The sequence below is a fragment of the Falco cherrug genome, chromosome 3, assembly GCF_023634085.1.
Source record: "Falco cherrug isolate bFalChe1 chromosome 3, bFalChe1.pri, whole genome shotgun sequence".
NCBI classification, from domain to species: domain Eukaryota; kingdom Metazoa; phylum Chordata; class Aves; order Falconiformes; family Falconidae; genus Falco; species Falco cherrug.
Genome location: NC_073699.1, coordinates 78,352,958 through 78,369,047, shown reverse-complemented (window position 1 = coordinate 78,369,047; position 16,090 = coordinate 78,352,958). Strand labels below are relative to the sequence as shown.

Here is a 16,090-nt window from a genome sequence, read left to right as displayed (position 1 = left end):
TTATGAAAGGAAAGTTAAAAAAAACATTAAAATGAGGTTCTCTTTGGTGGAAATCTCATAGACAAGCATCTTGCTATGATTCCTCAGAAAGACAGTATTCTGCACAGCTGTTAGCCACGTAAGGGAGAAATATGTATGCACATATCCAAATGTGAATATTCAGTTACTAATCCAGTTTCCTCAAATACTTGGAAAGGAGCTTTCAGCAGTATTTGTTAGCTTAAAAAAAAAATATCATAAAAATCTCCCTTTGAGAAACTGTGTTCCAAAACCTTGATTCTTATTAGGAAGCAAAGCAACTTTTTTTTTTTTTTTTTTTTTTTTTTGTGGCATAAGAATAATCATGCTTTGTGTAAAAGTTCTCAAACATATGGCCTGCAGAAATAACAGGCTTCAGAAAGATTTATCTTTAACAGTATGTAAACAATTTATCTTTGCACGTGGAAGCTGCACATCAGATAAGATGCATTCTTGCAAAGTGCCATTTCTTGAAAAAAAGTCCTCAGTCTCTCCCTTCAGATAAGACCCCACAAAACTGTGTTAGAGAATATATCAAGTGGCACAGAGACAGGAGAGTGGGTAGGAGAGAAGGGAATCCTGCCTGCACTTATTCTGCTATGGCACAGGAGCGTACTGTGTAGACTGCTTGATCACAGGGTTGTGAGGTCTTGTTAATAGCTAGGCTGAGTTATGGAGATGGAAGTATGATTTATGCATTTTGTCAACCACATAAGCAAGCTTTAAACTCACCAGCTTGAATATAATTAATGTCTTTTTCATCATACATTGGACAAAAATAGAACTCTACTAGAAAGCAACATACATTATCTTGTTTTTAATTCCTCTAAGATGCCTAAAGCAATGAAGAGACATGATCTATACCAAGTCTGTGAATGAACACGTAAAACAGAGTTATCTGACAAGGCTAACAGTATCTTTTCAGAAAGACTTTTAAGTAGCCAGCCTTTGTGTCACAGCGCAATCTTTATGGTTGCAGGAGCTTAGCAGGAAGCTTAGAGAGCTTTGCCTGTGTTTTCCTGCTTTTCTCATCAGTGCCTTAATGCCTGCTGATTAAGGGGTCATAAATCTTTGCGATATTAGCAGAGGAGTCCATTTCCATAGCAAATGACAACCTTTCCCTGCCTCCTTTTAACTGTTATCACACACATGCGGCAGCTACTTGTACATATCATTGTCACACACACACCATATATTCTATACAATGAATGCTCTCTTCCTGGAAACCTGAACCTCTTACCACTGCTAGAGAGTAGCCTTTACTCTTGAGGTCATCTAACTTGGCAAGTCAGTGAGTTAATGGGTCTGAAAAGATTATCCTAGACCAAAATCGATGTAAACATTATCCTTTCAATGTGGAACGTATGGGCTTGAATGCCTTTCATCTTTCTCTGCACATTCCAGATGTTTGCTTCTTTCCTCTCATCGTGTATACATGATGGGATAGATAACATACCGAGTTCAGATTTATGTCTAGAACATGATGTGTTTGTACTCTGCTTCATTACACCTTCTTTTTCCCTTTTATTTGGGAAAGAAGTACCTTAAAAGCCTTTTTTTTTAATTCAGGTTTGATTTGTATATTCAGTGCTTTCCAAAAGCAGTCTGGTTAGACTCCCTCATCCTCTTCATTTCCTCTGCTGTTGCCCTGCAATATATCTCCTTTCAGTCAAGGGTGACTCTGTGCTGCAGTGGTTTACTCCTTCGGCTCCTTTGAAAAAGTTCCAGAAGGCAGATCTCAGAATTTGCTTTGGAAAAGTCCTTGGTTGTTTTTTGTTTTTTGTTTTTTTTTTTGTTTGTTTGTTTGTTTGTTTGTTTAAAAATCACTAACATTAAACAGATCTTTAGCATGGGGTATTTTGAGAATTAAATGCTAATTTTTCCCTAGGTGATACTCTAATATGCATTCACTATTTAAGACTATGGGAAACATCTTAAAGTTATAATAGATATTTCAGGTTTTGTCTTTCACTAAATGGCAACAGCCCTTAATGGCTATGTGCTGTTAAAATTTTTGTTTTCTTTTTGTGTTCAACTTGAAGGTCTTTGAAGCTGAACTACTGTTAACTTCTCTAGCATGGGGACAAATTTTTTTGGTATTATGGGATGTTTTTTATTTTTCCAAAACAAGTGTGTTATGTCTAGTGACAAACATCAGATTCCACAGACCAGTTTTTCCTCCTTTTTTCCTGTTTCTCCAGTCTTTGGGTTATTTGACTGTGATTCAATACAGAATAGATTTTTTCCTTTTCCCCTCAACTCAAGGATGATGCAAAAAAAATTAATGCAAAATCAAAATGTCTACTAAAGTGTCAATAAAGGGATTTAAAGAAAAAGGGAGTGTATCCTGAGCTAGGACGCCATTACCATCTGAAAAAATAATTTTGATTATTTCACTCAGTAGTTTATGTTGTTATGTATCTTGTTTCTCTTAAATTAAACAATGGTGTTGTCAATTAAAAGATGCATCTATTTGTCATCAGATATGTATAAAAAATATTTTGGAGGATGTTTTCCCCACAACTTTCTCATTTCTGCACTATGCTACCAATTTATTTTAGTTTTTTCTGAATTCTGTGTACTCTTGTCCTTTCTGCCCTTTGCCCTTGCTTCCACCACTGCACACTTTAGGTAGGGGAAAAGGGCAACCTTCTCTCTTTAGTAGCAGGGAATTTTTAACTATTGACCTTGTCATACAGAGTAACTTACTTTCTATGCATGCAAAGTCCTTGTGAATTACCATGGCATGTAGCTTTAGTTTACCTGAACCCTGACTATACTGCTGAGTTGACAAATTCCAGGGATATGTTCCTCTCTCTTTGAGTTTTATGAGAAACAAGATGCAAAATTCTTGAAGAAGAGGAGATTAATCGAATTTCTTTGAGTTAAAAACACCATATACAAAGGGATGTATGGGAGGGAGCAGATGCTTGGCAGCCAGGGAGGAGACTCCTCTGTGGTCCCTGGGTGCGGTTCTGCCCCCCTTCACTGCTGGAGGTGGCTCTCCATCATGCAAGATGATCTTGAATTTTGCTTGCTATCCGGTGTGATTTGGATCTGTATATTGCATGCATGAGTATTTGTTTATGTATTTATTTTCAGTTGCTTGATTCTAAATCAAGTGCACCAAGTTCAGGGGGAATGAGCCTGAGAGATGCCTTTGATCATCCAAAAGCATTTTGTCTTGGGTCCTTTTCTTACCTTTCCAGGACTCCAGTTGTTGTAAAACAACTGTCCTGGAAGTTCACCATGTGAATTTTGGCATTGCTGCACAAATTAACTTTAGATAAATTGTTTGAGAATTAAGAGTTCAGTCCTCTGACTGGTGGCATTTGGGAAGGGGTTTGTTGGAGGCCACTGGTGAGGATGGGAGAGGCAGACATCCACATACCCTGGCTGACTGTGCCCTTTCCTACGCTCCTGGCCCATGCATTGGGATGTGCTCTTTAGGTTGGCAGCTTGGCCAAACAGACAGCAGCCTCGGTGCCAGCCAAAGGTCCCCTGCTGTAAAGATGTCCTTTAGCTGCTCAGTGTGAACAGCCACCTTAATTCTTCAGTTCTCTTCTGGAATGGCAAAGGGAATTCCCTGGTGGGCTGCAGTGGAGGGGGATCTGTGTATGCACCTTTAAAACAGTTACGTACAACGGAGGAAACCAGGATGTAATTAGCACTGTGTGTATTAGCAGGTGGATTGTGAGTGTACTCTTCCTCTACTAGTAATCCCCCATATTTTGAGTATGGCAAATGGATAGAGGAAATTTGTTGTCTTCATAAAACTGTGTTTCTGTCTGTAATGCCCTGGTCTGACATGGGAGTTTGTAAACTTCCTAGCTCTTCAGAAAGTGTTATCAAGGTGTTTATCTATCAACAGAAAAAAATAGCACCCTCAAAAAATGGAACAGTGAGACTTGAGACTGAGAAACAAATAAAATTTTTAGCTCAAGTGTGCACAGCAGTGGATTGTATCTTCATATTTTGGGGTTTGTAATACACTTTTGCAAAGATATGGGGAATGCTTGTATAATTTCTCCTTATATACTTTTTGGCGATAAATCAACTCTTATCATGATAATTCAGTTTCTCTATACATGACTATAATACATCTTGAAATTATTTTCATAAATTTGACCGTCTAAGACATTAACCAGATTTTATTGTTCATAATTTCTACATTTCTCATGAATTGCTAAATCGCCTTACAGTTTTAAATATCACGTTTGGTCAAGCCTTTAAGATTTATGTAACTTATCTCTGGTGAAAGAAGGAAATTCAAAAGTAGTAAACTGTCAGGCTGAAAGAAATTTGCAGTAAGTGAATTGTCACACTAAAAGGAGCTTGATTGTTTTATTTCCATTGGCAGTTTTCTAAGTACTTGCAGTGAATTCAGAAAGCAGTCTCGACAAAACTATCTGCTGCCTGGATCTTGGCTTCTCAGGGCTGTGTTATTGGAAAGCTGAAAATTTATAACTAATACTGTTGTCTATGAAAACATATGTTAAAAATACTTAGAAGAAGGATTTGGCAACTCTGATTGTCCATGGAAAAATTATCTTCCATTAATATTTTAAGTTGGTTTTGTGCCTAATTTGTATGGCTAATTCAGTAACTGTTTTTAATTAAGCTTTTAGCAGCCTCCTGTTTGTGTACATGAGCTTTCTATAAGAGGAGAAGGCAAGCTTTAGATAACAGTGGTTTATAGTCCCTTGATATAATGTTATGATGCTCGTAGTGCTCAGCGAGGCCCTCCTTTCCCTGCTATCACATGTAGCTGTGATGGGGGGTCATTCTGCTGCACTCTGCTGTGTAAAGGACTGATGGCTGAAAACAAGTGAGCCTCATTAAGAAGTATAAACTCCATGAAATACTAAAGAGTGTTTTCTCTTATTTGCCCTGTTCTTCATCGCAATGTGGAATATTATCTACTAGTGGTCTTATATTCAACACTACACTTTCCCACTCTAAATATAATGAATTGATATTAAGATAACGAATATAATATTATGTTGCAAGAAACACCAGTTTTAAAGTTTTGCACTTAAAATAATTAAACTGGAGTTACGCTAAGGCATAGAGATGGCCTTCTCCTGTTGATCCTGACACTTCAAGGCTTTCAGGATGTCTGTTTGTGATATGATGAGACTATAGTATTGGGGAGAATGCCTGCAAGCCTTTAATGAAAAAATCAAAAGTCCTTTTACTGATTTTAATCTTCCATACTTAAAGGTAAAAGCTTGTTCTTTCTTGCTTTGCATTGATGTGTCTAATTCTGATTTTAAAATTCAGATTTCTTCTTTTGGTCTTCTACAAAACAACTTTCATACCAACTTGCTTACATTATCTGAAACATAAAGTCAATGTTGCAGGAATGCATTTAGTTTTACATTATGATATATCCTGTTTCTTTGTCATTCAAAATTCTAACGCAGCTTTTGCTTTCTCCTGTGGCAGGATGACAAGGACTTGGTTCATGAGTTTGTTGTTGCTGAAGGTCTGACTTGCTTAATCAAAGTGGGAGCAGAGGCTGACCAGAATTATCAGAACTACATCCTGAGAGGTAAAGGAAATGTATCAAAAAGTTGTTTTAATAGCTCTGAAGCTCTCACATGTCTGCTGCAACTTGTCATATTAAGTGTTTCAGAACATATTTCTCAGTTTGATACCAATTCTTGTATTATGCAGGAAAATTAAAGGGGGGTTAATGCTCACTGCTGAGCAGGATGAATAGTAAAACGTAAATATTGATAGTCCTTCCATTGTGCAGCTTTTCATGTAGATTATACTGAAAATCTATAATTCTAAGCAAAGGCATTCTAAAACTTTCACTGTATAATTTTAAATGTCAAAGGGCACAGAGCAAAATAACTTCTTGGAGTGTGATTAGTAGCTATTGAATAAACAGTGAGACGGTCATATCTTAAGGTCGGTTGGCTGGAAACAATTTTGAGCTATCTGATATTTTGGATTTGTACAGGTAATCAGAGGTTTGCAGTCTGTTCTTGGCACTTAAAAGATAACTTGCAAAGGTAGGTTTTGGAGAGCGATGTGGAAAAGGTGTGTAACTGGATTAGAAAGCTGGTTTACTGTATTGTGGCCCAAATGAACGCCTGTGATTTTTCATCTAACCTGAAAAACAAGGTTGCAAATTCAGAGAGTACCTTCAGTATTTCAAGAGGTTATGAACGAGGGCAGAACTGTCATGCCAAGGGATCTTTGCTGCTGGATGATCTCACAGGAAATAGAGAGCACTAATGAGTGCATAGTTGTGGTGGATTGCTCATTTGAATTTTCTTAGACTGACATATATAGCTGTCTTTAAAAATGTCACTTTGATGTACTTAGCTGCCAAAACTGAAACTGCAAATTGAGGAGTAAACAAATATAAAAGGAGAATGATTTTATAAGATCCAGAAATGCTACCTTATAGAAAGCAAGAATGCAAATAGTAAGTGTGGGCTTTATGCGAAGAACTTGAAAACCAGACTGCAAAAACACCAGCTTTTGGGGGTATAAAAGAAACAAAACCAGAAATTAAGTTTTACGTCAGTAGTTGTGCAGTGAAATAATTGTACTTGAATAGTAGCTTGTATGTACTCAGAAGTTAAAGACTATTAACCACAATGAAACTAGACAAGCTGCAGAAACATGTGAAAGAGAAAAGACTGTCTTTACAGCTGAAAAAGAAGTTTTTTGGAGAAAACTGGCCATAGATGCTCTCAGAAAATTCAGATTGGAAGCAAAATATAGATGCTGTATAGGACAGTCTGGCCTGTAGCCTAGGAACTTATTCCTTTTTCAGCTCAGCATTGATGTAAGTGTGTCTGGATGATGTCTTTGTCCTTCAGCTTTTTGCAGCAAGATATTAAACAATCAAAACAAGGAGGTCAGATAGGTGTTTACCCTACCTGAGCGGTGTAGCGTAAATGGCCTCATAATCCAAACACTGGATAGCCCTGAAGCGCTTCTGCTCCAGTGTCAAATAAGGTCCAGGGCACTGACCCTCACAGGTGACAGAATGATCAGCTGATACCAGACAAATCAGTCACGTTTGAGTGATCTTAGCATGTATTGCATGTACCTTCATCTTACTGAGATCTCATTTTGACATTATCTATATATGCACTGGGAAGAATTAAACTCCCTTCCACATTGATTGTTTTTTTCTTTTCTTTCTTTCCCTTTCTTTTTTTTAAAATAAGAATAAAATATTATCTGTATTACTAGGATGTACCCTAATGCATCCAGAATTCAGGGAGATCACAGTGGTGTCTTTGCTGCTGTGGCTTCTCTAGCTTTCAAGAGCTTGGTGTCCATGGTCTGGTTAGATATTTTCCACTGAATTCAATAAGTGCTAAACAGAGCCATAGTGCCAATGTCCACGGTGTCATATTAAGGAAACTGCAAGCTCTTCTTGTTCCATCGTTATGGATAAGTGATCATAGCTTGTTCAAAATAAATAAAAAACAAACAAAAAACCAACATAAAGTAACCATGCATTATTTATGGCATAAAGTATGCCATAAAGCTAAAAACCTTTCTTTAAGAAGATGCTTTTAGGGATTGGTACCTTCTGAAATCAGGTCTTTTTTTTCCCCTGCTTTGCTGATGTGTGAAGCTGAAGTTTCTCTCTGGGTAGTGTATCCTAGCATCTCTTAGAATAATACGATTTTTCTGTGTGATGTGGGTTTTATTTCTGAAACTAAATCGGTCTTGATTGTCTTTCAAAGTTCAAAGCTTGTTACAACTCCAAGATTATGTCAGCTGGTGTGCAGTACCAGGAGCCAGCATGTACTTTCTGAATAGGTCTGCATGCGCAATGAGATAAATACAGGTTTGGAAGTAGTACAGTGTAGCCAGACAATCTTATCCAGATACATTGAGGAGTGTGCTGAAAAGAAACGTTAAATACGTCATGTAAGAGTGTTTCTGGTATATTATTTTTGGAAGACCATAGCAACTGGCTGGATTCTTCTGTGACAGTCATGTGTATTATTGCAGTGCTGCATTTTACTAAACCCAGAGTACTGGTGAATAGGTGAATGAATTAATGAATTTTACTGAAGATACATCATACTTAGCACTGAGTTGGTCCCATAAGCTTTAAACTCAGTGTTAAGTGACAAAGATTTTTTTTTTTTTTTAAAAAAGTAATCTTTGTCTAGAATTTTTGTGCCTTACTGCTGTGGTGTCTTATTCTGCAGATCCTTTTGAAGGGGATTTTTTTTTTTTGGGGGGGGGGAAGGTGGCGGGGAATTATCAAATATTATATATATCCCTATATATAATTTCCTATTATATATCAAATAATATATATATATATATTTCCTATTTTTATCCTTTTTTTTCAAAAAAATCAAATATATAGCAAATATGAAAAATATATTTCCTATTATATATCAAATACCCCAAAATAATAATATCCTTCTTATTTTTGCTGCATGTACCATGAATCATAAAGGGATGGGATTTCTCCTCAGTTTCATGTTCTGGCTGCATTACTCTAGCATGTTTGGTGTAATTCACTGTTTCCTTTTGTGATCCTAACCCGCTCTGCAGGGCTTGTGACATTAAGTGGTAGCCTTAGACATGGCATTGCCTCCTCCATCTCCAGGGCATGCCCATGCCAGGCTGTCTGTCATCTTGACTGTGTGATTTCCCAGCTTCCTGTGAATTTGTTTGCCTGCACTCTTCAAGAAATAGCTTTGGACCTAGGAGGGAAAATATTTTGGAAACATATGTATAGGTAAAAGTTGTAGGTGGTTCGATGAGTTCCCAGGTACAAGTTATTTCATGAGGACATTGCTTTCCTTTTTCCAAAGGTCTGCATTGTTTTCTGGTTATGAATTTCTGTTTAGCGGTTTAACTTGGCTCAAGCCAGACTGAGCTGCCAAAAAAATGACTACATATGAGTCATGAAAATTTTAGTTGCTTTAATGGCTAGAGTGAAGGGAAGCTAAGTGTGGCTTTTCCGTACAACACTGAGAAATCGAGAGAGTTTATTTTTGAGTGCTGAGGAGTGACGGTGTATTTTTGCTGAGGTCTCTGAACTAGGGTTGTTTGACAGTACCTTTCCCAAAGTGTTCCCTTTTCCCAGTGTACAGCCTATAGGCTCTAAAGCAACAGACAGCAGGGCTTCTCTAGAGAGTTACTCTGCGAAAGCCTAGTTCAGAAAGCAGCTTTTTTTCCTCATTACTTCTTCAGTCTAAATTTATTCTTCACTATTCCTTTTAATTATTAGAAATCTAAAGGAACTGTGTTTTGAGGTCCCGTCCATACCCACCCTGAAACAGGCTTGCTTTCCTTCTCTGCCCCCTGCCCCTTCTTTTTTTTCCCTTTGGTGACAATGATCCATAAGGATGATGAACTTCACTCATAGCAATGAAGTTAAAAGTTTCTTTCCTGGTCACAAGATTGCAGGATACTGGACATTGCCTAAATATTCAGAAATAAATGGAAATGGGTGAAAGACAGATGAAAATGACCACAACTGATGAGGATTAATATAAATCTTATCGCAATTTCGAAGATATTTTTGATATATTTTTGAGATCATCTGTTCTTGCACAGAATGAGAAAGCAACACATGCAATGCCATGGCTGAGTGCAGACTAATTAAATAATTGGTAGAATTATGTTAGTTTTCACGTTTTCTGTTAATTTAGCCAGTGCTGTTGGGAAGCTGGGAAAGAAAACCAAATTGTGTAGACCAAAGCTTAACTGTTTTAAAAATATACGGAGTTTGTGAGATAGGAGGATTCAGGGATGAGTCTGTTGACACGAAGATGTGGGAAGCTATGCCTGGTGGGGTCCTGTCCTGTCTGTACATCACATCCAATGAGGACATTGCCAAAAGGTCATCCAACCTTCTTTGCAGAGTGTATTTGTGTACTTGGATTCCTAATTGCTTGCTTATGGATTCAAATTAATACTTAGAGGTGTGCATAATTAGAGGATATCTGGTGTTTGTTCTTGTGGCCTGAAAGCACAAGCCAAGCATCCAGTCCAAGCAGGAAGAGGCCTTGACTTTGCTATGGTGCAAAATTTCAAAGAATTGAGGCTGAAGAAAAAAATAGGATGTCAAACTGTGCTCATACTAAACAATATCTGAATCAAATTCAGCTTTTGGATGCAGCACTGGTTTAGTGAGAGCTGTGTGCTTATATGGGGAGTAAGAATTTGGATTTAAAGCCTGGATGAAAGGTAGTTTTAATTTTGTTTGGCAATTTTGGATTTTTAATTTTGGTTGTTTTTTAAAAAAAAGAAGAAATGAAGGAAAAAAAGTGCTTGAAAGGAGTCTAAGAGTTATAATATGAAGCAATATTTGTGCTTCAAGTTAACTGCTTTCTCCCAAAATCATTGCTCTAAAATTAAAGATACGTAGAATCGTAGAATCATTTAGTTTGGGAAAGACCCTTAAGATCATTGAATCCAACTGTTAACCTAAGACTGCCAATTCTACCACTAAACCACATCCCTGAGTGTCATGTCTACATATATTTTAAATACCTCTAGCGGTGGTATAGCCAAAACTTAATTAATCTATACTTAATTCAATAATTTGGGCAGAAGACTAGGTTGCAGTAGAACCAGTTGTGGGTTTTCCCATCACAGGCTCACTGCACTTCTGATAAAGTGATAAATTCTTGTTGGTCTCAACAGATACTGGTGCAAGCACAGCAGATGAAGATGGTCCTGAGTGAGGGATATGACATAGTTTGAGGTATAATTACATATCTTTTAAGAGGATTAAAGGTTCATACACAGCATCAGCATCTTCAGTCTAATAGAACAGCAGCTTTATTACTACACCCTGCATTTTTTTTTTCCTTATAAATATTAATGCTGGTTTGTTTTGGAATTGCATTTGTACAAACATGCCTTTATCTTTGTGCAGATAGAATGAATAAGTAGAAGCACTATTATTTTTTGCTCTTTTTGCAAGGCCTTTCAGGACTTGTAAGTAATTTTATGGGGGGCTTTTACCAGAAAAGTCCTATGTGAGTCCTAAAATGTAAATAAGAAAGAATTAAGTATCTTAAAAAGGCTGAAATCATGTGTGAAAAGTAACTCCAAGGCACATTCTGATCTTTGCAACATGTTTAAATTATGCAGGGTTCTATTAAAATGATGTCCTTCAAGCATGATATCTGCAATTTGCACAGTTGTGAACTGCAAGTGATGGAGGACTTCCCAAGGGGAGCAGTGACTTCCCAAAGCACAGGAGTGGGAACTGAGGACCCCGAAACTTTCCAATCCCCCACTGGGGCATGAGGATGGGGGAACCTTTTGATTCCTCTCCTTTCTAGTCAGTAAATGAGAGGCAGTCTTTGCAGAGGGGTAGATGGAGGGAAAGGATGTAGTCATATCTGGGTAGTTAACCTTTCAGTAACCTCTACTTCCTACTGCAGCAAGGTATTTCTATATTTGTGTTTTACATGTGCTTTTAATTAATCAGTATAGTGTAGCTGACAACAAAATGTGCAAAGAAATTGTTGTAAGAGCTACTGGGTACCAAGCAGAAAGTGATTTTGCTGTTGGAATTAGGAAATGCTGACCAGTTTGACAGGGTGGTCAAAGAGGCATAGGAGCCACCAGAGTCAGAATCGCCAGTGAATGCCCAGGCAGGGATTCCAGCAACAGGCAAACAGCTCAATTGCAGATGTGTACCAAAGCCACGAACTGTTAGGCCTATTTATAAAGCCCGTGCTATAAAGAGGCATGCGATCCCACCTGCATGCCAACTTTAGAATGAAGAGCTGTGCTGCGTATTCTGGGAAATCAGATTAAATTCCTGAAACGACTCACTGCTGGATGGTAAAAGACCATCTGGTTATTGTCTGTCATCAGGCCACTGTGGGCCTGAAGATCTCAAGGAGCTAGAGGAAGTTGAAGGTGAGGATGAGGTTTTGCAAGCAGGCGGTAGAAGCTGCTACTGATAAACCTTTCATTCTGAAAGCCAGACATGAATTTATCAGGGAGCCGGTGGCATTTCTGCATCAAGCCAACTGCTACTAGGAATGCTTGGGGTTTGTAAGTGTGCTCTGTAATGAGGGGATGATCCATTTCCAGGAACTGGAAAGCTGTTTTTATCCAAAGGCCCCTCATTGTTACAAGGGCATGGATGCTTCCAGTGCTCTTGAATTTTCCTCCCTCACCCTGATAATGATGTGGCTTTGTCCTTTTGCATTAAAGGTTAGGTATTACAAAGCATTTAGCATGGGGAATCACATTCTTCTGCAGTAAATGCACGTGAAGCATTGTATCATTAACAAGGTTTGTGTAAATATCAAAAGACTAGAAATAAGGTCTATGTCTATCCTAAATAGATGTGTCTTTCTGGGTATGTACCACAGCAGTAAAACAGATGGCAGTAATGTAAGTTTAGTTTGTGAAAATTGAGCTGATATTGTGTATCATGCATACCCTTCCTATTTCAGTGTGAACTGGAGAACTGTTTAAAGTTTTCCAGCTGTAGAAAAGTATCCCAGCCCCAAGTATATAGGAACAGACAGCACATGATTAGGCTTACATTTGCATTTCTTTCTTTTCCTGAAGTGAATCATGAAAACTTTCCTGACTTTCTTCTCTTAACCTTCAATGTGCAGGTATCCATATGTGACTGTGAAGTTCTTGCACACATCTCACCATATTCAAGTTGACTTCTTACGTGCAGTCCTTTTAAATTATGTAAACTTCTCAGCTGATCTCAAAGTAGCCGTAGTAACAGCCTCTGCTATAAAGAGAAACCAAATGCCTAAAGCACCATTACTTAGGAGTGTTGCTTCTGAAAGGGTCTTCCTGGCTCAGTCTCCCTGTAAATTCATTTCTTTGATCTTTCTGCTGAGTCCTTAAGAAAGCATTTCAGAGTTGGATGCTTGTCCTGTGGGGATCTGAACTTTTATTTTATGCTGGATATCATATCGCAGTCCCATGAAACCATACCAACAGATGACATCTCTGCCTGGAAGCTGTTATGTCCACATAGTATGGGGCAGCTCCACATGGAGATAGAGCATAGGTTCCCCCCACCACTACCAAAAAAAGCCAAACCAAAACGCACCAAACCAACCACAGCTATGTTAGAAAATCAGTAACAAACTAGTGTACCTGTGCTTATAAGACTTGTTAATGAGCAGCACTGCTGAGCTTAGATATGGCATTGCTGTGATGCAGCCATGCCATCTCCCTTTGTGAAATGGGCTACACTGCAGCTTTCCATCAGTGAGCTTTGCAGGTGCCATTTGTTGTAGCTCATATGAAAAGTAACAGTCACAGAAAAATCAGACCTGTACCTGATGGCTCAGAACCTCTTCTTGCTACATGTATGCAGAAAGCTCAAGACGTGCCTTTTTTTGTGTCTTGAAAAGCCATGGAATGAAAAAATACAAATGGATTTAGCATCGTGATTTATGGACTCTTTAGATTAGAAATAATGAGATTACAGTGCTCTGCACTGTACCAGAAAAAAGAGCACATTATACTATCTCCATGATTAATATTATAAACATTAAACCTCCTTGGCTCAGTAGCTAAATCCTCTTTCACTTCTGCAAATATCTCTTTAAGAATAAATGCATTTGTTTACTTGTACAAGAGCAATTGGGAGAGCTCTTCCTTGGAAACCATGCAGTTTAAAAAGAGAGAAAACATCATCTTTGCTTTCCTCTTTATGCTTTTAGTGTTTCCTTTCTCTATTTCTCATCTGCCTATTTTAGAACGATATTTACTAGACTCGATCTGTGCATGCATTTGCCTGAGTTTCCTACCAAACACAACAGTAAGCGATCCCTGAGTCTGAGCACTGCCCTCTCTTTTCTCCGCCTCCTCCTTCCCTACCTTCTCCCTGAATGTGATTCTGATCCATGATCCATCAGGAAGCAGAGCCAGATGGTCCTCACACACAGCATACAGTACGAGTTCTCCCGTTCTGGGATGGGAATTGGCACTGAAGCAAATTTGAGTTCAAAAGTTTAACCAACCTTTTGTAATTTACACATCTACAAATAAACAGAGCTGTTCCTTGCACTGTACATTATATGGAATGACCTTTCTCGTTGGGACTGCTTGTGAGGAGGATATAGGGTTCTCATGGTCTACATGGAATTCAGCAATAACACCACCATAAAATTATGGATTTCCCTTGTTTTTAAAGCTGACAGAAGCTGGGAGGCTTTGGGTTGCTTTCTGTCTCCCTGAAAATGAATCTTCAGTTTTTTTGTAATTTTTTTTAATGCTTTGTGAAATTCCCATGAAATGTGATACCTCAGGCTATGCATACCCTGTGTAAAATGAGGAACTGAACCATGAAAAATGCACATCCTTAAGTACTAAGCAAAGAATAAGTACTTGGGAAGTAGTCCCAGGGGCCTTTAAAGGCATGGTGGACGTTATATGATTTAAATACTCAAACTTCATGAGCAAGCTTTGAAAACAATGTACCGATTCCAGCTGGTAGAAGCATATTACAAAGTATTTTTGCCTTTTTGTAGTAATATTGTAGCCTGAATGTATCCAAAAACTGATTCATTAGAGAAGGAGAAAATATACATAAAATAAAAACATTCATAATCCAGCACAGACATTAATGCTTGCACAAAATATGCAGCTGCTGGAAATGTCACTATTAATTACTTGTACTGAACTATATGCACATAAAACATGGTAAAATATGGTTGGTAATTAGTGTTTGATTTTTCCCATTTCAATATTAGATGCTTCCCCAGCTATCTGTGGTGGTGATTGCCAGGGTGTCACACAGAGTGCTGCTCTGTCCTGATACAGAAGCAGGGGAAATTAAGGGCTTTAAAGGAGGGGAGGGTCAAATATGTAGGATAATTAGAAAGTGCTGACTGTTATTCCATGAAAGTGATTATTGTGTGACATAAGGATGCATCAAAAATGAGATTCTTCAAATGTCTTCAGAGTTAATTTCCATATCCAAATATATTTGAGTTATTTTTTTACATCTTAGACCTGTCTGTCTGGATGTTTTGCAAATGGGCATGCATATGCATCTCATAGGTGCAATCAGAAAACTGGAGCAGTGGACTGTAAACTCTTAAAATACTTATTTTCATTACCATGAGACAGTGACCTTCATTAAGTCTCTGATTGCTACTGCATCAAAATTTAAAAAAAAACATAGACAATTCAAGAATCTAAAAGCTAAACCACAGGACTTGCATGTATTAGCACAGTATTAATTTCTAACCTATCATAAATGCTGTGTTTATACATATGTGTCTAAGAAAAACTGTACAATATTCATAGGCTGATAACAGTGAAGGATAATCTTAGCGTATGGGAATATTAACATCTCTGCTGTTGTGGAGGGGTTCTGCTCACTTGTTCTTCTGCACAGCCGTGAGGAGCGCATGCCCCTTGGGAAGATGGAAGTAGCTAATAGCTGTGTGGGTACGTAAATTTAATGTGGAAAGATGGAAAGTCTTTTTGCTGCTTTGTAATGAAGTATAATGACCAGCTTACCATCTGTCAGTGCTACTTACTGCCCTCCTCCTCTCCCACCTCCACCACCTCTCATACCCATGACTGGAGCTACTGATGCTGGCATTGGAGTGAAGAGAGAACATGGGCTGGCATCCTCCCACTCCTCACGTGTATGTGAAGGTTGTCAGTGGATGCTCAGGCAGGGACTGAGCAGACCTGGTAAGGTAGCAAAGCTGAGGTGCTGTGGAAATGTAGACATGTTACTGTGTCTTTCCTCTGCAAGCCAGAGGGAGAAGAGTTCTGGTTGGAGGTCCCTGCCTGCTAGTGGGGGAGAAGCACAGGTCTGTCCTGTGCCTCTGAAGTTTTTAAAAAAGTGGGGATTCATAAACTATGAATTTATTAATTGTGACACAATTTCTTTCTCTGTATTTCCAGGCAAGAAAGAATTTTTCCTGTTTTCACTGTGACACATTTCCAGCTTTTTCTGTTTAAGTTTCTGACACTAAAGCCTGTGCTGTTAAGCCAGGAGAGGAGACTGTGCCCACGCCCTGCTCACTAATGATGCAGGAGCACCAGCTTGCACTAGCTGCTAAAAACAGTACCTCTGTTGTATAGGATTGTTTTTTCA

General features: G+C 38.3%; 1 protein-coding gene across 4 annotated transcripts in view; it reads left to right on the top strand.

The window, feature by feature from the left end:
* Positions 1-16,090, top strand: part of FHOD3 (formin homology 2 domain containing 3) — a 415,647-nt gene that overhangs the window by 198,202 nt on the left and 201,355 nt on the right. For all 4 annotated transcript variants that reach the window (XM_055705739.1, XM_055705737.1, XM_055705738.1 and 1 more), the window contains exon 5: positions 5,467-5,572. In XM_055705739.1, the coding sequence (XP_055561714.1) occupies positions 5,467-5,572 (106 nt within the window). The remainder of the gene's footprint in view (positions 1-5,466; positions 5,573-16,090) is intronic.